General features: G+C 41.6%; 1 protein-coding gene across 3 annotated transcripts in view; it reads right to left on the minus strand.

Moving 5' to 3' along the window:
- Positions 1-13,763: 13,763 nt before the first annotated feature.
- mllt3 (MLLT3 super elongation complex subunit) overlaps positions 13,764-23,281 on the minus strand; it is a 113,261-nt gene continuing 103,743 nt past the window's right edge. For 2 of the 3 annotated variants that reach the window (XM_052019603.1, XM_052019600.1), the window contains exons 9-11: positions 21,909-21,980; positions 17,825-17,896; positions 13,835-16,254 (exon numbers count right to left, since the gene is read on the minus strand). In XM_052019603.1, coding sequence (XP_051875563.1) covers positions 16,123-16,254; positions 17,825-17,896; positions 21,909-21,980 — 276 coding nt within the window. In that variant the 3' untranslated portion in view covers positions 13,835-16,122. Of the gene's footprint in view, positions 16,255-17,824; positions 17,897-21,908; positions 21,981-23,281 lie in introns of all 3 variants that reach the window. The other variant, XM_052019602.1, reaches the window with a different exon arrangement.

The raw sequence follows: 23,281 nt of genomic DNA on the forward strand, positions 1-23,281 counted from the left end.
TGGACATCATGAAATGGTCCTGTTCAAGATCATCTCCAATTGGATCAAGTCTGTTCTGGGAGAGATGATCCATGTGCCTCTGTATCGAATGGGAAGGGGGCAGTTGACACCTGCCTGGTCTCCTTGAAACAGAAGAGGCCATTAACAGGATATTGCAATATACATGGTGGACATGCTCTCCAAATTAGGCTTTGAGGAGGGAATCAGGAATTGGATCCAACTGCTCTACACAGACATCAGTAGTGCAGTCCAATTAATGTGTGGGAAGCAGAAACCTTCCCCAACAAGTCTGGAGTCAGGCAAGGCCGCCATTTCCCTCTGTCTTGGTTGTTTTGCATAGAACTCTTTGCTGAATCCATCAGGAGGGACAGGGACATAAAGTGATGCCAGGCAGATGGGGCATTCAAATCAAAGCCTCCCTGCGCATGGATCAACATCACCCTTTTCTGCTTGGACCCATGGTCGGTCCACAGTTTGATCAGCACCTGTGACCAACTTGAGCCAGACTTGGAGGCTAGAATCAACAGCAGAAATAGTGAGACCATGATCTTTGGCAACTGGCCTGACCGACCCTGCGTTTGCTGCACCATCAGGTCTGACTACCTGATGGTGCTGGGGATCTGGTTTGTAGGAATCAGGGCATGTGATGAGAATTGGCTGCAATGGACAGACAAAGTCAAACAAAAACTGGGACCGTGGGAGTAGCAAACCTTCAATGCGGGCAAGAACTTGGTCATCAGGTGTGATGTGCTCTTGGTGTTGCTGTAGGTGGTGCAGTTGTGAGCCATACCCTGCTCCTCTGCTGTGGTTGTCACCCGAGCCATCTTCCATTTCATCTGGGGATCCAAGGTGGATTGTGTCAGATCAGTGGCAATGCACGTGTCTCCAGAGAACATGGGAAAAGTCCACCAATGTTGCTTTCATCTTAATGGCCACTTTAATGTTTGGCTGCATCAAGCTGTACATAGAACCAAAATACATAAGTACCAAGTGTCACTATGTGCAGAGGTTCAGTCTGGTTCCAGTGTTATGAAGGATTGTCCTGGCCTAGTTATGAAGTCATAGAGTCATATATGGAAACAGGCCCTTCGGCCCAGCTCAGTCCATGCTGACTGTGTTGCCCAGCGAGCTAGTCCCATCTGCCCGCGTTTGGCCCATAGTCCTCTAACCATCTCCTATCCACGTACTTACTTAGATGGCTTTTAAGTATTGCTAGTTTGCCCATTTCAACCATTATTTTTGGTAGCTCATTCCAAATACACACCACCCTTTGTGTGAAGAATCTGCCCCTGATGTTCCTTTCAAATCTCTCACCTCTGATCTTAAACCTATGCCCTCTTGTTTTTAGCACCCCCTCCCGGGGAAAAAGACGATATGCTTTCATATGTCTCTGTCTCTGCCTCTCATGATCTTATATACCTCTATCAGGTCATCCCTCGATCTCCTACATTCCAGGGAATAAAGTCCTAGTCTTTGCAACCTCTTCTTGTAACTAAGGCCCCCAAGTGCAGGCAACATCCTGGTAAATCTTTTCTGCACTCTTTCTAGTTTAATAACATCCTTCCAAAACTGTACACAATACTCCAAGTGCAGCTTCACCAACGTTTTATACAACTGCAACATAACTTCCCATCTCCTATACTCAATGCCCTGACAGCATGCCAAACACTTTCTTTGTCACCCTATCTACCTGTGACACTGCTTTCAGCAAACTATGCACTTGCACTCCTATCTTTCTCTGCTCCATAACACTCCCCAGGGCCCTACCATTCACTGTATAAGTCCTACCCTGGTTTGATCTCCCGAAATGCAATACCTCACATTTATCTGGATTGAAAACCATTTGTCAATCCTCAGCCCACACACCCAGCTGATCAAGATCCCCCTGTAATTTTCCATAACCTTCTACACTATCCACAACACCACCTATTTTAGTATCATTCGCAAACTTACCAACCATGTCTTGTACATTCACATTCAAATCACTTCTAAAAATTACAAACAACAAAGGTCCCAACACCAACCCCTGTGGCACACCACTAGACACAGGCCTCCAGACTGAGAAACAAGGCTCAACCATCACCCTCTGCTTCCTACCACTGAGCCAATTATGAATCCAATCTGCTATCTCTCCCTGGATCCCTTGCGATCTAATCTTCCAGACTAGCCTGCCATGAGGGACCTTGTGAAAGGCCTTGCTAAAGTCCATACAGACAACATCCACTGCCCTACCCTCATCTACCCTCTTGGTTACATCCTGGAAGAACTCCAAAAGGTTTGTCAGACATGAATTCCCGTGCACAAAGCCATGCTGACTGTCTCGGATCTGACCCTCTCCAAATGTTGTAAATCCTGTCCCTCAGAATCCCTTCCAGCAATTTACCCACCACCGACGTCAGACTCACTGGCTGGAGTTTCCTGGCTTGTTTTTGCTACCCCTTTTTAAACAATGGTACCACATTAGCAACTCTCCAGTCCTCCAGAACCTCACCTGTGACCAGAGATAAAGTAAAAATCTCTGCAGGGGCCTCCACAATTTCTTCTCCAGCTTCCCACAAGGTCCAAGAATGCACCAGGTCAGGCCCTGGGGATTTATCCACCTTAATGCTCTTTAAGCCCTCCATATGTGGTCCAGTGCATCACCACTCATTTCCCCTATTTCATTAGCTTCCATCATTTTCTCCATGGTAAAAACTGAAGTGAAATAGTCATTAAAAATCTCTCCCATTTCTTTTGGTTCCACACACAGATGGCTATGCTGATCTTTCGGGGGACCTATTCTCTCCTTAGCTACCCTTTTACTCTTGATGCACCTATAGAATCTCTTGGGATTTTGCCTCCCCTTGCCAATCAGATCCTTCTCATATCATCTTTTTGCCCTCCTAACTTCTCTCTTGTGCACTCCTACACTTCTTGTAGTCATCAAGAGATTCACTAGTTCCCAATTGCTTGTGCATTGTGTATTCCTCCTTTTTTTTCTTAATCAGAACCTTAGTACCTCTCATCAGCCAGGGTTCCTGAAACCTGCCAGCCTTGCCCTTCACCCTAACAGGAACATGCTGGCCCTGAAACCTTGACATCATACTTTTAAAGGCCTCCCACTTAGGAGACATGCCATTCCCTGCAAACAATCTCACCCAATCAGCCTCTGCAAGATCCTGCTGAATGGCTCCAAACAATGCTCCATTCAGTTGGACCTTGCTGCAAAAGTAGAAAAGTCTCTGCAGAAAAACACCTTTGACCACAAGTCCATCAGTTGGGGTCAGCATGGGTCATTCTGCAGACCCTGCAGGAGAAGGACATGTTGGATCCTGTGAGATGGTTCCCCAAGTAGACTGTCAAAACCATTCAGTAGAATGCCTCATTGCCAGAACTCACTAACAAGCACCAAGACCTCACTTGGCTGGCAGTGAGAGTGGCCTTTCCCTTCAGATCCTTTCTGCATAGTCAGATTCTCACTCTCAATGCACGTTGCCCTTGAGATGTCTGCGATGAGAATGAGACAGTTGTTCATTTCTTTATACACTGTGCATTTGTAAAGAAGTTCTGGAAAAGAATGCAAGGGTCCTTGTTGAGGTTCATCCTGAGCAGCTGTGTAACAGAGGACATCAATCTACAGACTTTTCCTAGAGACACATACAGAAACAAACATCACTTTCTGCTGGAAGACCATCGGTGGAAGATGCATTTTACTTTACTGGAGATTAGTTGGTCTTTATTATCTGTGTAACAAGATATCAGTAAGTGAATACTGCTGACCGGCACATTCCAGGGTGCAAGAGTGTGTGCTAAGGAGTGCACTGAAGCTTGGTGCAAAGGCTTTGTGGGGGAAGGACCATGGTATCGGGTCCTTCTGACACTGGACACTAAAGAGCTAGGACCTGTGCAATAACCTCTCAAACATTCATAGTGAATTATTTAAAGAGGAAACATGAATGGCCTCAACACATGAAAATATATTGAATTGATGGTACAATGAATGTAGAGAAAGACATGTCCTGATTGTATTCACTGCATGTATTTTGAAGAATGTATTTTTCGAAAAAAAAATGTATTCACAGAGTTCATTTTATATTCTCAGGATGTCCCAAAAGCCACTGATTCATTTTTGAATTATTAAGAGTTCTACAGGCAAAAGCACTGAAACGACATATACAGCAAAACCCCATACACAGAAAATGGAATCAATGGCTGGTCAGCATATTTTATTGGCTTTGGCAGAAGTTGAGTACATACGTGGGAAGTTCTCATTCATCTTTTACATCTAACAGAACAGGAAACATCACAATCAGTTTGACATATTATTCAGCAGATAGAACATAGAACATGGAACAATAGAGCCCAGTATGGGCCCTTTAGCCCATGATGTTGTGTCGACCTATATAAACATATTCCATGATCAATCTAACCCTTCTCTCCTACATAGCCTATAACTTGCATCTTTTACTTGCATCCATGTGCCTGTCTAAGAGTCTTTTAAATGCCCCTCTTGTATCAGCCTCTACCACCACCTCCGGCAGTGTGTTCCAGGCACCCACAACTCTGTGTAAAAAACCTACCTCTGACATCTCCCCTAAACTCTCCTCCTCTGACGTTAAACTGGTGTCCTCTGGTCTTGGCTATTGCCACCCTGGGGAAAAGGTGCTGACTGTCCACTCTATCTATGCCTCTCATAATCTTATACACCTTTAACAAGTCGCCTCTCATCCTGCGTCATTCCAAAGGACAAAGCCCTAGCTCGCTCAACATCTCCTCATAAGACATGTTGTCTAATCCAGGCAGCATCCTGGTAAATCTCCTCCGTACATTCTCTAAAGCTTCCACATCCTTCCTATAATGAGGTGACCTGAACTGAACACGATACTCTAAATGTGGTCTAACCAGAGTTTTAGAGAGCTGCCACATTACCTCACGGCTCTTGAACTCAATCCCCCGACTAATGAAGGCCAGCACACCATATGCCTTCTTAACCACCCTATCAACTTGCGTGGAAACTTTGAGGGATCTACGGACCAGGACCCCAAGATCCCTCTGTTCCTCCAAACTGTTAAGAATCCTGCCATTAACCTTGTACTCCACCTTCAAGTTTGATCTTCAAAGTGTATCACTTCACACTTGTCCAAATTGAACTCCATCTGCCACTTCTCCGCCCAACTCTGCATCCTGCCTATATCCCATCGTAACCTATGACAACCTTCTACACTATCCACAACACCTCCAACCTTCGAGTCATCAGCAAACTTACCAACCCACCCCTCTACTTCCTCATCCAAGTTGTTTATAAAAATCACAAAGAGCAGGGGTCCCAGAACAGATCCCTACAGAACACCAACAGTCACCGACCTCCAGGCAGAATACTGTCCATCTACTACCAACCTCTGCCTTACGTGGCCAAGCCAATTCTGAATCCACACAGCCAAGTTACCATGGATTCCATGCCTCCTGACTTTCTGGATGAGTCTACCATGGGGAACCTCGTCAAATGCCTTACTAAAGTCCATATGCACCACATCCACCTCTCTACCTTCATCAATTTGTTTTGTCACCTCCTAGAAAAACTCAAGGACCATGAGGCACAACCCGCCCTCCACAAAGCTATGCTGACTATCCCTAATAAGACTATTACAGCGCCAGAGACCCAGGTTCAATTCCGGCCACTGTCTGTAAGGAGTTTGTACGTTCCCCGTGTCTGCATGGGTTTCCTCCAGGTTCTCCGGTTTCCTCCCACATTCCAAAGACGTACAGGTTAGGAGTTGTGGGCATGCTATGTTGGCACCGGAAGCGTGGTGACACTTGCGGGCTGCACCCAGAACACTCCATGCAAAAGGTGTATTTCACTGTGTGTTTCGATGTACATGTGACTAATAAAAAGATATCTTATCTTATGCTTCTCCAAATGCTCATAAATCCTGTCCCTAAGAATCCTCTCCAATAGCTTGCCCACCACTGAAGTAAGACTATAATGTAATCCTGGTCTATAATTCCCAGGATTATCCCTATTACCTTTCTTGAACAAGGGAACAACACTTGCCATCCTCCAATCCTCTGGTACCACTCCTGTAGCCAGGGAGGACGCAAATATCATCATCAATGCCCCAGCAATCTCTTCCCTCATTTCCCATAGTAACCTGGGGTATATCCTATCTGGTCCCAAGGACTTATCTATCCTAATGTCTTTCAGAAGCTCCAACACTGCCTCTTTCTTAACCTCAACATGCTCCAGCACATTAGCCTGTTCCACACTGACCTCACATTCTTCAAAGTCCCTCTCCCTAGTGAACACTGAAGCAAAGTTTTCATTAAGGACCTCCCCTACCTCCTCCACCTCCAGGCACATGTTTCTCCCCTTATCCCTGAGAGGTCCTACCCTCACTCTATTCATCCTCCTGTTCTTCACATACATGTAGAAAGCCTTGGGTTTTCCCTTAATCCTACTCGCCAAGGCCATCTCATGTCCCTTTCTAGCTCTCCTATGTCCCTTTTTAAGCACCTTCCTGTCTACCTTATAATTCTCAAGATCCCTGCCTGATTTTTGCCTCCTGAACCTTAGGTATGCTTCCTTCTTCCTCTTGACTAAATGTCTCACCCCTCTTGTCAACCGTGGTTCCTTCACCCTACCATCCTTTCCCTGTCTCAGTGGGACAAACTTATCCAGAACTCCAAGCAAGTGTTCCCTAAACAGCCTCCACATTTCTGCTGTGCATTTCCCCGAGAGCATCTGTTCCCAATTTACGGTCCCAAGTTCCTGCCCAATACCATCATAATTAGCCCTCCCCCAACTAAAAACTTTCCCATATCGTCTGTTCCTATCCTTGTTCGTGGCTATGCTAAAGGTCAGGGAGCTGCGGTCACTATATCCGAAATGTTCACGCACCGAGAGGTCGGTCACTTGACCGGGTTCATTGCCTAGTACTAGATCCAGTATGGCCTCTCCTCCAGTCTGTCCACATACTGTGTCAGGAATCCTTCCTGGACACACCTAACAAAATCTTCCCTATTTAAACCTTTTGCACTAAGGAGGTGCCAACCAATATTAGGAAAGTTGAAATCTCCCATGACAACAACCCTGTTATTTTTGCACCTTTCCAAAATCTGCCTACTTATCTGCACCTCAGTGTCCCGGTGGCTATTGGGAGGCCTATAGAATACTCCGAGTGATCGCTCCCTTCCTGTTTCTGACTTCCACCCACACTGATCTCTAGTAGACGATCGCTCCACGACATCCTACCTTTCTGCAGCTGCGATACCATCCTTGATTAGCAATGCCACTCCCCCCTACCCCTTTTACCTCCCTCCCTATCCCTCTTGAAACATCTAAACCCTGGAATATCAAACAGCCATTCTTCCCCTTGTGACAGCCAAGTCTCTGTAATGGCCACAACATTGTAATTCCACGCACTGATCCATGCTCCAAGTTCATCACCCTTATTCTTAATACTTCACACATTGAACATGTTTCAACCCATCCAGTTGACTGCATTTATGCCCTATCCACTGCCTATCCTTCCTCACAGTCTCTCTGCACATTTTACACCAAGTGCTCCATCATCTGACCTAATACACTGGTTCCCATCCACCTGCCAACCTAGTTTAAACCCTCCCCAACAGCTCTTGCAAATTTGCCCACGAGGACATTGAGTTCAGGTGTAACCAGTCCCCCTTGTACAGGTCATACTTTCCCCAGAAGAGATCCCAGTGATCCATTCTGAAACCCTGCCCCCTGCACCAACTCTTCAGCCACACATTCATCCGCCACACCTCCCTATTCTTACCCTCACTGTCACGTGGCACAGGCAGCAATCCCGAGATTACCACCCTTGAGGTCCCGTTTTTTAGCTTCCTTCCTAACTCCCTATATTCCCCCCTTTAGGACCTCATTCCTTTTCCTATCTAGGTTGTTGGTACCAATGTCTACCACTACTTCTGGCTGCTCACCCTCCCCCCTAAGAATGCTGTGGACTCAATCTGAGATGTTTTTTACCCTGGTACCTGGGAAGCAACATACCATCTGGGAGTCTCACCTTCGTCTACAGAATCTCTCTGTTCCCCTAATCAATGAATCCCCCCTATCACTACCACACTCTTCTTCTCCCACCTTCCCGTCTGAGCCAGACCCAGACTCAGTGCTAGAGACCTGGTGGCTGTGGCTTTCCTCTGGTTCCCTCCCTTAAAAGTATCCAAAACAATATACTTGTTATTGAGGGGAACAGCCATAGGGGTACCCTGCACTGACTGCCTATTCCTTATGCCTCTCCTGACAGTCACCCAGCTACCTGCATCCTGGTAACTCCTGTCCATAATCTCCTCAGTTTCCCGAATGATCCAGAGCTCATCCAGCTCCAGCTCGCTAATGCAGTCTGTAAGGAGCTGCAGCCGGATGCACTTCTTGCAAAAGATACTTCTGGATATTCCTTGAAGTGAAGGACTAGAAGTAAAAAGATTACCCAAACAACCCTGACATCTGGTGCTGTCTGTGTGGAGTTTGCACATTCTCCCTGTGACTATGTGGGTTTCCACCACATGCTCGTTTCCTCCCACATCTCAAAAACATCCAAGTTGGTAGATTAATTGGCCACTGTTTATTGGCCTATGCAAGGATGAGTGGTAAAATTTGAGAGGAAGTTGGTGCGAATGTGGCAAGGAATAATATGGGATTAATGTGAATAGATGTTTGGTCCATCATATCTGAACCAACCTAGCTGTTACCAACCACGCTGTTTGACTCTCTATGACAAACAGAAATGGGTGGATATTGAACCATGGTGAGGAGATGATGAGGTGACAAAGACAGATTTTTAAATGTGGCTAGGTAGAAAGCAGAGTAGAAGAGTAGCAGACGGAGAGAGTTACTGAATGATCGGACCGAGGCAGCCAAGAGTTTGGACAAGAACAATGGAGCAAATGAGTGATAGGCTGGAGGCGTGCAAGGTGGGAAGAGGACTTTGGCACATTGAGGCAATATTGCCAATAACCACTGCTCCTCAAATCTTTTTGAATGTAGCAGAGTGGCCATTCCTCATGAAGCAAATAACATGCTGAGAATCGGGGAGCAAGGTGGAGGGCAGAGAGAAGGATGGATTGATAACAAGCAAAGGAAGTGCTACACATTGGCTCTGAATTTGCCAGGAAATTAATGATAGTCCAGAAATTCTTCAGGGCCAGGATTGGCACAATAGACACTTGAATTCCTTAGGCCAGCAAGTTTGATACACACCTTTAAAAGACACAGCTAACCTAGCAATCTACGGTGATCTGCACTCCGCGCTAAGAGGAACTCTATTAAAACAAAATCAAAACATAAAACTTGCAGCTGCTGGAAATCTGAAATATAAACATTAGTGGAAATAAATAGTTAATGCTCTAGGTTCAAGACTATCAGAACTGGGAAAGAAGAAAAAAAGAACATTGGTTTGACTTGCAGAGAAGGTGTGGGAGAGAGAGCTGGAATGAAGGGAGTCCCACCCTATCAGAGAGATTAAGTATGTAAGTGTGGTCGTTGGAAGCAAATGATACCTCTGTTAACTGTCGCCAATAGCAGGGCTGCAAGACATGCCCAGCAGGTCAGACTATACTAGTAGAGAGAAAAATTAAGCCTAAATCAATCAATCAATCACAGAAAGATGACAGACAGAAATGGCTAGTCCTGATCCCACAAAGGACAATTTATCTTAAGTTGAAGAATTCAGTATCTGGACAGCTGCAACATGCCCCAGTGGAAGATGAAAAGTTTTCTCCAAGTTTGCATTGGCCCTCATAATGCTGCAGGAGGCTACAGTGGGAGTGGGATGGAGAATTAAAGTGGCAGGCCATCAGCTCAGGGTCACTCCTGTGGACTGAACACAGGCATGTTCTCTCCAAATTTATTACTAAAACATACTGCAGAATGTTACAGTTTAAACCTAATAACATGTTCCTTTTAATAATATTCCTTCATTGCCAATCAGAATTTGATCCAGGAAGTTAAACTTTTAGTACAGTAGTGTAGTGGTTAGCATAACGCTATTACGGTGCCAGCAACCTGGATTCAATTCCGGCCGCTGTCTGTAAGGAGCTTGTACGTTCTCCCCGTGTCTGCATGGGTTTCGTCCGGGTGCTCCGGTTTCCTCCCGCATTCCAAAGACGTACAGGTTAGGAGCCGTGGGCATGCTATGTTGGTGCCAGAAGAGTGGCGACACTTGTGGGCTGCCCCCAGCACATTCTCAGTAACACAAAAAGATGCATTTCATTGTGTGTTTTGATGTACATGTGACTGATAAATACCTTATAATCTTAAGTTTGAAAGTCTTTTCCTATTTCTAAATTGTCACATTTTAACCTCTTTCTCAATTGTTCCTCTGATTTTCTCTAAACTTGCATCTGATGAAGTGATAAGGAAATTGTTCCCATCTTCCACCCCCTCTCCCACGCCAAAAGTCCCAGACTCCCAAACACCAACCTCACCTATTAGCAGCACAACTTGCAACAGGTTTTGAGTTGAAGACACCAGAACAAATATTCAAAACCTAAAGGAGCCTTGCTCCAGCCATTTCAGAGTGCTGGATATAACCAGGTAGTCAGTGCCAATGCAACACTTTTTCCAATTAATTTATTCCTTAATACAAGTTCCTTGTGTCCTGTCTATAACAGCAATAATGCAGATCTGAAACCACAACATGGGTGTGAAACCTATATCCTTATTCACAAAAACAAGATGCTACAGTAACAGTTCTTGGTGTGGGTCTTTGACGATCTATACTAATCCAGTTAATCTTTATCAGACATGATATCAGTGGACACTCAGCCCATCAAGTCCATGCCAGCTTCAAGTAGAGCCATCTCATATCCCACCCCACCCCCTTGTCTTATCCCCCTGTAGTGCTACAAATTTTTCTCTTGCATATTTTCGCAGAAGACAAGATGTCTCAATCAGAAGGCATACTGTTGGACAGAAAATAAGCGGTGAAATGCTTGAGCTTCTTTTGAAACTCTGAGCTTGGGAGCGTCCTTGAGTTTAGGGTGATTTCACATTTACAAGACTAATTGTCCAGATCTACGGCAAGTACTTCTTTTACACGGAAAAGCCAAAAAGACAGATACAATAAAGCTGAATTAGAAAATGCTGTAAATGCTCAACATGTCAGGCATCTGTGGAGAGAGAAAGTTACATTTCAGATTGATGATTTAAAAAAAATCAGAACTGTAACAATTTAGTAAAATACCCCTTTTCTCAACTGTTATCCACACCACCCCTTTGTTCTTCCTTCTCTGCAAAACATACCCATTTCCCAAATTTTCCCAGTCCTGATGCAAGGGTATTGAAGGTTGACAGTTTTCCTTTATAGATGATGTTCAACCTGCTGAATATTATTGGTTTTTGTCTTTTGCGTGCTTTAAACATTTTTTTCCCCCCAGACTCCATCTCACATGACTTTCCTTCCAAGCTCAGCAGTAGAAAAATAATCTTTGTATCTATGTTCAAGCTTATAAATTTAAGACTGAAAGGGTCTGTGCCAAACATGGGTAGTATGGGTAGTAGACTGAGGGTAAATATTCCAGGTAAAGGCTTACAGAAGCATCATTATAAGTTTTGACATTTGATAAGCCCTTAGCAATTATGGGTAATTATTTCTGAAAATAATCATCTCTGATTCAATGGTTTGGTGGTTGCAAGGTATGGGTTTCATTTGCTATGAAGTTACAATCAGGTGCACAAGGCTAACTATGAAAGCTCCAAAGAGGCAGTGTGAGCAAGTGAGCAGAAATCTAAATGGGTTTAAAGGATATTCTTTACTTCAGACAAAAGCAGCTGCAGCTCAATATAGTGAAACACAAATTATTTTCAGATATACTTGTGTCCAGCTGGTAGCTTGGGATTGATCTATGAGAAACTGTGAACCAATTAACTTGCTGCTAAACACATCCATTTTACATGGTGGCAGATTGTTCCTCAATAGTTCTAAATGTGGTAAATACACCAGATGTGAATCTTTTCTAGAAATAGGGTGGTAAAGGCTCATTCAGGCCATCAAAATCAGAAGTGCATTGTTGATTCCTGTGGATGAACAATCCATTGACATACAGAATCTAAAACTGTGAATCAAATCTTACTTTAGAAGCCACAAGACTAAACATCTACAGAGGTGTCAGTGCCTAATAGGATGGCCTTTACATTGTTAGAAAGTGGTTTTAAAGTTTTATTTCAGATGCAAATACTCTTCCATCTGTTGCATTGATTGGATGGAATGGATTTCTTCCTGCAACTAAAAAGAGAAACAGCAGTGGCCATACAATCCAGGAATGCACTGATGTGTTATTTAAGATAAATCACGAAGGCCAGAGTTGCAGAGACACTGTTTGCAGATCTAGTTTGTTTAAAAAATACTGTTAGGTCTATAAAATCCTTTGATATCCATTGTTCTGCATGCACAGACAGACATCCATCTCATCGAGAACAATATTCCACAACTAATAGCGTTTGACTAAGATATAGAAGCAACTGGAACACACTCCACTCAGGCTCTCAACCAAGTTAGTAGCTTAACATGTTTACAAGTATGAGGGGTGGTCTCACTGTGAGATGCACAACTGAGAAGAGTAGGCAAGGCAGATACTGAGAGTCCATTTCCTCTGATTGGAAGATCTAGAGGTAGGGAACAGAGTCTTAGGATGGAGGGATTGGTCATTAGGAATGAAGCTTCTTCAGGAGGATGCAAATCTTGTGAATTCTGTATCTCAGCAGATTGTGGATGCTCTGCTGTTGAGTATTTCAAGGCTCAGATCAAGAGTTTAAGACACTTGGGGCATTAAGGGCATCAGGTAGGATGGAGGAGTTCATGTAGGAGAAACTGATATTGTTGAATGGCAGAGGACCATATGGTCTACTGTTGCACTTGTCTGCATCAATGGTGCTGAGGTCGAGAGGGTTGAGAGTTTCAAGTTCCTGGGAGTGAACATCACCAACAGCCTGTCCTGGTCAAATCACGTAGATGCCACGGCCAAGAAAGCTCACCAGCGCCTCTACTTCCTCAGGAGGCTAAAGAAATTCGGTTTGTCCCCTTTGACTCTCACCAACTTTTACCGATGCACCATAGAAAGCATCCTATCTGGATGTATCACGGCTTGGTACGGCAACTGCTCTGCCCAGGACTGCGAGAAACTGCAGAGAATTGTGGACACAGCCCAGCGCATCACAGACACCAGCCTCCCCTCCTTGGACTCTGTCTTTACCTCTCACTGTCTTGATGAAGCAGCCAGCATAATCAAAGACCCCATCCACCCGGGTCATTTTCTCTTCTCTCCTCTTCCATCGGGTAGAAGATACAGGAGCCTGAGGGCACGTACCACCAGACTTAAGGACAGCTTCTACCCCACTGTGATAAGACTATTACACAGTTCCTTTATACAATGAGATGGACTATGACCTCGCAATCTACCTTGTACCTTATTGCACTGCACTTTCTCTGTAGCTGTGACACTTTACTCTGTACTGTTATTGTTTTTACCTGTACTGCATCAATGGAGTCTGTACTAACTCAATGTAACTGCACTGTGTAATGAATTGACCTGTACGATCGGTACGCAAGACAAGTTTTTCTACTGTACCTTGGTACAAGTGACAATAATAAACCAATGTCATCTCATGTTCTTGACATTGTTTAGTATTGGACTAACATCCATATTTAGCAAATCCTGAATTGCATGGAACTTCCAAGGGATTTCTTAATCCACTATACCATGGGTGCTATTTAATGAATGCATTGAATAAGTATTAAAAACTGCACATTAAGAAATTTCAGTTTTAATTTAATATCCTCTGATACAGAGTAAAATGCATGTGGCTATTTTAAGGGAAAAAAGTCACAATCTAATATAGCTACAGAGATGACTGGCACATAGCCCAAACAAATAGATACCTCAGAGGAAACATTACCATTCAACTACAGAAAGTATATACACAATTGTCAGTTATTTGGAAAAGAGGATTTATTTTGTACTCTAAATACAAAAAAGTGATGGAAAAGATAATGCAAAAAATTGTTTTGGGAGTGTGACACTTGTTCTAATTAAATATAGTGGGAGACTCAACATTGTAACATGTTTTGCTCAAGATTCAAGCTGAAATGTTAAGTTTACTTCATGTACATGCCTTTTGCAAAAAAGATTTAAGACTGGTGTCCCACATTTGAGCAGTACCATAGACCAATTCATTTCCATCCTGATTTGATTACAAAGAAACATATTTGGTTTAAACCATTAATGTTCTAATACCATATATTTTCCCTTCGAAGCACGCAATGAAACCAACCCTCTTTCCCTAAGCCAGTCCTACTAAAAAAGGCAACTGTTTTCACTGCATTGCCTTTTAACATCTGGATGTTCAGAGTATATTCAAATAAAGAATGCATTGGATGGAATCAAAAGGACTGAGTCGCATTCAAATTTAGTAAAATAGCTTTTAAAAATTTAAAGGAGCTGTACCACATAATTTAGCCACAACAATTAAGATGGACCAAACAACTACATTAAATTAAAGGGGACTCAAAGTACCAAGTTAAACCTCTGAGGATTGGTAGAGATTTTTCTTCTCCTAGAAAGAACTTGTGGGTTTTACCATGTACACAACAAAAATCAAATTGTAATGGCAACTGAAAACATACACTGAACATTACATACATGAAATCAAGTTTTCTTTTCCCCTATTTCTTATTTAAAAAAAAGTCCATTTCTTCTGATATGAATTGCACATTAAAAGTATACTAACAAGGTAACATTTCAAGTAATGGACACAATGACTTATTTGAACCTCATTATCATTGGAAAGTACACTTGTTCTGCTGGAAGCGACTTCTGAATCTTCGGTAATAAAAAAAAGTACTAAAAACTCATCCCCTCTTTGGACTGAAAATAACAGTTAAGGTCTCCTCAAAAAAGACTCCTCTGAAGCAATGTATTATTAAAGAAAAACCTATCCAAAAGGATGGACAGAAATGCTTGGACACCTTACCAGAATGGTAAAGACAGCAAAAACAGACTTGGCAGTGAAGGGTGCATTTCAAATAAATAATTAATCCCAAATCAAGAATTTTCTACAACAAACTTACAGAAAATTGGCAACAGAATATTTCAGACAATCCCACATAGAGTCTTCTTATTAAAAAAAATTTAAATACATCTGAAATGCCAGAAGCTTTAAACTAGTGATCAACCAGTCTGGTTGGTAAGAGCTCTCTTCCGTACGCCATCAGTTGGTTGTGTGAGCCTGTATGACCGTGGGATTAAGCAACAAGAGGGTGCAGACAGGTTTGTACCAGAGAACCAATGTGAACAAAACAGGAGACGCAGTTTTACTTATGGGTGACCAAAGTGTGCAAGAACAAAGATGCAGCGGACATGAGAAAGTTGAGGAAAATTACACTCACCAAAAAAATCCTATTCCCGATTAAAGTCTGAATCAATCCAGAAAAGAGAAAATCTGTTTGTCAGATTATGCAGATAAAATTCATCCTGATTGATCACTAATTAAAAGAAAGCTGGTAACATTTCAAAGAACAGTGCACAATAGATTTTAAAGCACTACAGTTTTCAATTACTAAGGCTACATTTTGTGTAGTCACATATAGTGTCCCTACTATCGCAGCTAGTTTACAAAAGAAAATTAAAAGTGTAGATAAATTCACCAGTAGATAAATTCATCTGGTGAATGACTCCTACTGCATTCACAAGCCATGGTCATAAATGTGAACCGAGTGCTCAATGTCTGGTAGTGTTGTTCCAAAGATCCAAGAATATTTTTCAGTTTACTTCAATAAATAGATCAGTTGTGTACTAAGGCAGTGTTGCACATGCATCATTTGCCATGTGAACTTGGACACCACACAGATACGTAAAGAGCAAGTATCCAGGGATGGAAGGTAAAGGAGATGATGGATCTCACAGTCCAACATTCCTAGCGCTTTCGTCAGGCTGATCAGGATCTGTCGAATCTCTCTGCATTTACTCACCCCTACAACATGTTAAGGGTCGAGAAGCATGTCTGGCTGGAAAAAAAAGCTGCAGTAAGTCGCTCTATAGGGCTAGTCACATGGGCTGCATCACTGAAAGTTCTAGTCTCCAGCTTCTGGCTGCGGGTTTCATTTTTTCCCCTCAGGAAGCTCCCGAAGTTTCCAGGTAACTCTGCAGTTTGCGAACTGTGGTTTTATCCAGTGAGCAAAGGTCAAAATCAAACGTTGTGTTTGTGATGTGAAAATGTCCAGTCTCTTCTATTAGATTAACAATCTGAAAACAAATAAGCAACTAATTAGCTGAATTCCAAGCCCATTTATTACTTACACACACTGTGGCACTGTGAACTGAATTTCATTTGTGGAATGTTTAGTCCCAGTGATACATCATCACGTCAATATAACAATAACATTTAACTATAGCTACAATAATGGCATATTTGGTGGAAACCAAATACAGGTAATTTTGTGTGCTAATTTTGCCAGTGGGTAAAGTTGAATTCTAAAATTGTCTTAAAATTGCTTGCTCAACACCATCTAGGAAATCAAGTTGTTGAGGGCAGCTTCAGTCATAAACCAGGAACCTGCCTCAAACAAGGTCACCAAGTAATGTGGGCCCCAACCTCATGAAACCCACTAGACCCAACACAACCCATCAACTACTGCTCCTGACGCCAGACTTTGTGATTCCACACTCCCAATGACCAATTACACCACCTGACCAATTCCTTCCCTTTCTTATCTCCCTACCAACAGTCATACTGACCCCTGCCCAACCCCCACTGATTTAATAGCCCTGACCCCACTTCAGATTCCTAACCCATCAAAGCAGAGATTTCTTTCTCTCACTGCACTGAATCCAGACATACCCAATTTTGCTTTGCATGTCCCAAAAGCTGACACACCAGACCAATGTGATACTGCACCGTGTCTCTGGCATTGTTGTCTGCCAAAGTCGAGTTGGGCTGAAGGGCCCGTTTCCATGCTGTATGACTGACTCCATACAAGTCTACATTATTTTCCATTCAAAAAGACAAAATAGCCCTATTAAATCTACTTCAGTTAGCAGCAGTAAACTGGATGGTACATACAGGGTATCTGTATCTTTTGGTGTGCGAACAATCCAGCGGAAACGAGTTTCTAAAATTGGTAAAGTTGATTTCTATGGGCCAACAGAATCATCTAGAGGGAAAATGTATCAAGGGTTTTGGGGGCTCAAAAAGTACCAGGTTCAGTTCCAACAAGGGGAGAATTGGTGATACCCTGCAAGTGTCTTCAGGGTCCTGGGCAAGAGTTGAAAAACCTGCACACATGGAAAATGGAAGTATATAATGGAAAAAAAATATCTTGAAGGGCAGGTTGTCCTGGCCAATATTTGCCCTTCACACATCACTAAAAAAAATATTTCATTGGACTTAATCAACTTTACACTGTACAACTTTACACCAAAGCAGCAACCAGAAAAGGCCGAGAATAATGTGATTCATACTGGCATTACTCATGAAATAAAGACAAGACTCAGTGTTGGCAGAATAAAATGCCTGCTAAAAATTCAGCACGAAAATGAGATATACTATTAAAACAAAGTGCCTCCACAAATGTGACCACCAGAGATGCAATAGGAAAACATAAAACGGATAGTTTAAAAGGAGAATGACAGTATAAAGAGACTGGCAAAAACAGGTAGAGGAAAGCAAGACTTTTAGATAGATGTTCCTTGCAATGAAACTCACATGCGCAAGTTGAGTACCAATAGCATATAAATTATGGAATGAACAGTGCTTAAATGTGGCATAAAACAAGGTATATTTTAATCAAAAACTAGACTTTGTAAATGTTCTTACCTGTTGTAGTATATGCCGTTCACGAAGTGTCATAAGCCTTCTATGAAGTTCAACCAACTCATCCAGATATGCCTAAAGACATAGTCAAATAGAGAATTATTTTTATTTTTAAGCTTTAGAGTTAAATGCTGAACAGAACAGGTGTTAAATATATAATCCCACACTAAATACAAGAAGATGCTCAGTATAGTTTGTCATGGTTTAACCAGAAAACTGTAGGAAATAAACATATTGTAAAAGATATTTGGTATACAAAAGTGTTATAGATTCAGCTGCAACATTAATAAAGGTCAGAAGATGATGAGCCTTGTATATGAAATCATAATCAAGATATCCCTTCTGGAAATGGTACACCATCAATATTGAAATAGAGCTATTCTATGCAAGTTGTACTTAGGAAACCAAAACATCTTTCATCATATATTTACACATAATTATTGGATTCAAAACATCTCAAGTTTCCAAAACTGGGATTAGCAAGCTACAGACGGCAAGGACGCACTTAAATTTGGTAATTTTGGCTAAGACACAGTTTAATCCTTACTAAATCAATGGATTAAATCAGGGCAGGAAATGTCAGCAGTTGTAGTAAAGTTGATCTTCTAGACTTGTCCTTCGGCCCACCATGTCCATGCAGCCATTAAGTATTCATTTTTACTGATCTCATTTCTCACCATTTGGCCTACAGCCTTCCATCCCACAGCATTTCAAGTGCTTATCCAAATACTTTTTGAATGTTGTGAAACTACCCGACTCCACCACCCTTTTTGGCAGGGAGGTCCAGGTTTCAAGCACCCTTTGGGTGGAAAAAAATTCTTCCTCAAATCCTCTCCAAACCTCCTGCCCCTTAGACTAAATCCATGCTCTCTGGTCACAGACACCTCTACTTTATCCACATCACAACTTCATACATGTCCATCAGGTCCCCCTTCAGCCTCCTCTGCACTAAAGTAAATGAACTGTAATTCACCCATTTCATTTTTTGTGCCATGTTTTCCTTGGAATTTATAAGTTTCAAAGTGATTAATAGAAGGTTTGCCAGATTTAAAAGACTTGTTCTTAATCTTCCTGTAAAATACAAGATCGGTGCAATATGGAACATGTATAATATTTACTTGTAAAAATGATTCATGTTGGGGAAAAAAATCCAATTTACTTCAAATAATTCAGTCTGCATTGACTTCAAACTTATTCAAATTCACTAAGCTTTACATTGGAGTTGCCAAAGATTTTTCTGATTCTCTTGATTTGATGCCAAAATTATAACCCAAAATGTTTTGTTTTCACCTAATTAGTAAATAGCCAAAAATGACACATGGACAATCCAGTGAAGTTGGATTTTATTGAATGTATATTAATTTGTCAATGTAAGAGTGGTACTGTAGCAACAAACAGGATTGGTAACTGGGAATAGATAATTGTAGGGGATGGGAAATGGAGATACCCACAGAAGAAATCAGACAGACTTATGGCTGATCAAGACCAAGGGCAAGGAAGGAATATTTGAAGTATTTGGAATTCAGTGCAAAAAGGGTTTTAATCAAGCAGATGAAACCGTGCTCATAAATCAGTAATATTCATTGTGATATATTACTCTTCACCCACTGTACCCTGCCATTATGCTTTTAGCTCTAGCAATTTCTTGTCTGGTTACCTTATTTGTTTCAGTTGCAATTAAATGCCAAGTTGTTGCAATTAATACAGTTAATTAAACCTCAATAGCAGTAACAGTTGAAACTCAATGAGAATGCAACTGAAATCACCAAGCAGCACAGCGGATCAACCACGATCCTTGGACTCCCTCAATGTTAATTTCAAATGAACACCTGCTATTTGCAACAAGGATTTAAAGGGGGTTTACTTAATTAATGGAAATACCACAACCGTGAATCAGTTTTCATGTTCTTATCCAACAGTTTTGGTCCTTCAATAACTGGCGAAGGAAAACTAAAAGGTTAAGAATAGACCCATTCCTCAAGAAAGCACAACTTTCTGCTGTCACAGACTGAACCTCAGCACTCGATTTGGGAATATGTACAAGGGTGTTCAAGATGTCTTTTGATTTACTAAAAGTCTAAGTCAAAACCAGGCTGTGATTCTTTATGAATGTTCATTCGTCTTTGAGTGGTCTCTAGACCATGCTGTCTTAAAAGTCTCTTTCAATAAAATCAAATGAATCATGCTTTTTAAAAAAAAGTCCAGACTTTGGGCACACACAGTTAAAGATATATTGACTAACGTTAATTCGCCTATTTGTTATCTTATTGCAGATTTTGAAATGGATGCCTTGATAGTTCAATCCTTAGAGGAATCATTGACCCAGAACTTCAACTGTTTCCCTACAAATGCTGCCTAACTCTGAGCAGTGATCAGATATCTGCTTTGAAATCATCCAAGCTATTACTCTTCAAGATATCCTTGCTGAAGTTAAAAATAATACAAATACCATAAATCTATATATAAAGACCACATTATGAGTTAATTATGCTGAATGTGTTTAGCCCTGTGGGATAAAAGGGATTACGGGGAAAGTCCACAGAAATTGGTTTGCTACAGTGAGCCATATTAGGATGCAAAACTGGCAAGATATATGTCATTCATATATTTAGTGTGCTGCCAGCTCCATAGCCCCAAATAAAACAATGTCAGATACTGTATACACAACTCCAAAAGTAAAAGTTCACCTTAAAATTCATCAAATATAAATATAATCCACTTCCGTGTATTTGGCTTCTGCAGCTCAAGTTTGTCACCCACTTTAGAATAAGGTGCAGGAATTGAAATCAAAATTACATGGATGAAAGAAGATTCAAAAGAAATTCCAATGGACCTGAGCAACTCTCAAAAGGTGCAATTTAAAATAATCGAGGACGCAGATAGGCTGGATTTATTTGACTGAGTGGGGAGGGAAATACAGCAATAGGCAGAAAAAAAGAACGGCGCATACACACCAACTCAAAATCCATTGGAGAACCCAAATGATTAGATAGCAATTTATTATAGGCAAGCTGATTTAATTTCAGCATTACTATCACTTGCCAGATTCTATAGAAAATTGTCATAGTTTGCAGATTTTTTTTTGGAGTGGATACCCAATTCTTGTAATCAAACTCAACTGCCACTGCCACCAGTCAAGGGGGCTCTCCAGGTTCTATGCTTACACCATGAATCATCTTGGTTTACCTGTAGCTGGATTTGCTACTTCTGAATTATTAGTGTTAGCTGAAGGAGCCATATCTCCAGAAAACTTGTTTGCTTCTTATCTGACCACAGTGCCATCCAGAATTAATTTAGAAGGAACTCTTGTTCCCATTATAGGCTTTGAAATACAAATACTCTTCCAACTCTACACAGCAGATACCTCAACAATGGCATGAGGCAGAGGTCTTGTGGTATTTGCTTGCTTTGGAGCCTGTGGTATTGAAACAAGTTCATTCATGCTCAATTTCCCCATGTCTTATATGGGACAAATCACTCTAACCTAGAGCTTCTCATCTACAAGCCTTGCTTATAAGATCAAACTCAATGAATGAAATTGCTTTGTATGGAAGACTCATTTCAATGGAACGTTACTGCAAGATGATTACGACAGGAACCTACTTTGCCAATGGACCATTTCTGTGCTCTACCATTTCAGAAGTAATTGTAACAAGCACCAAACTATGTATTAATATAACAGGATAGACAGTGAGGCTTCAGAAAAGATCACAATGGCTAAGTTACCTCGTTCTGAAACAGTGCAGTGTTTAGGAGTTTCCTACAGCCCCAGATGAACTGCTGTTGACACTGAAGAAAGGAGGGGGGGCTGGTTTGTTGGTGGAAATGAGCTGGATAAAAAGAACTTGACTCAATCAACTTTAAGAAGTTTAACTTCCCAGAAGAATTCTGCCACAGCTATTTTCCCTACTGAACAAGTAAAATTGTACCAGCAAGTGGAACTCGAGAGAAGGGCAATTGTTTTGCCAATTTACTTTGAGCAACACTTGAAAATTTTCACGCTTTCATATTTGCTATGCCCAAGAACTCAGGACTACAATGTGTTGTTGTATGAAAGAACTTCAAGAATGCAAGAAATGCAGCTTACCTTGTCATATTCACCATTCTTTATTGCTTTCTCAGGTTTGCTTTGCTTTAATGGGCTTTTGACTTCTAACACCTGTTGTAATAGAGGCGTAAATACTTCAGCCACAGGCATCCTCAGTGCTCTTGCTTCTGGCTGCACTCAGGCTCAATAAAAATAGCTATGCTTCATGGAAAAAAATGTGCCAGCTTTGATAAGTTCTCCACCTCTCCAAGCTGCATGTCACTTTTTCAATTTTCCCATCTCTGGCTTAAGTGATGGGCCAGTCATCTCTGGCTCTTCCTACATCTTCCATCTGTACTACTTGCAAGACCCTTCTGCCATCTTATACCCTGAGTTGACACTCCCCTTTTGCAGAAATGGGCCCTTTAATCACTGTGCAGCAGTCCATCTGCTTGCTTGGCTACAAGTGAATAGGTTTGCACAAGAATGGATAGATTGAGTCACTGTTTTAGTCTTTGGATCGTTGGTGAAAGACGTTTTTTTAATAAATAGAAATGCATGCAGTTGCATCAAAATTTGAGGTAGAAGCCGTAATTTATCTTGGAGTATTTCTGTGGGCTTTCATGCGAGCATCAGGTTCAGAAAAGACATTATATGCATGTGCTACATCAGTATTCATTCCTTACCATTAAGCAGTACTCAATAGATCATGGAAACTCTGTGCAGGCAAGAGATCTGGTGCTAATTTCTGATTTTAATAGCTTGTTCATTTCATTTTCTAATTGGAAACATTAACTGAGAGAGGATGGTACATTTCAGAATAAATATGGTTCCTGTAATTACTTCAAGCTTATCCCTGGTGTGTAAGTGTTTGACTATATAAATTGTATTCATGTTCACAGGAGAAAGTGTGTCATGGCTACTTCAAATCATTTTTTTTCTGTCCCCAAGAGAGAGATTGCCTTTGTATCTACACCCTTTGGTGATAATGGCTATCCGAAAACAAAATTTTCAGTTGACCATGGTTATAAAGCACAGATTATACAAATGCCACAGAAATAGGTAATCCTATCTGAGCACTGACATCTTCTAAGAGGCACAGGTCATTCAGCTATTTTCCTCTTGATCACACAGAATTTCAATTGAAAAGTTGAATTTTTGAAAGACAAAACATTTGGCTACCACTCTTGGACAGACATCTGAGTAGTAAAATAAAACTGTGGAACACTCAGTTGACCTGGGTTCAAATCTGGCCAGTCTGTAAGGAGTTTGTACATTCTCCCCGTGTCTGTGTGGGTTTCCTCCCACATTCCAAAGACGTACAGGTTAGGAAGTTATGGGCATGCTATGTTGGCGCCGGAAGCGTGGCAACACTTGCGGGCTTCCCCCCAAAATCATTACATAAAAAGATCTATTTCACAGTGTGTTTCTAT

Source organism: Pristis pectinata, chromosome 7, assembly GCF_009764475.1.
Source record: "Pristis pectinata isolate sPriPec2 chromosome 7, sPriPec2.1.pri, whole genome shotgun sequence".
Taxonomy (NCBI): Eukaryota; Metazoa; Chordata; class Chondrichthyes; order Rhinopristiformes; family Pristidae; genus Pristis; species Pristis pectinata.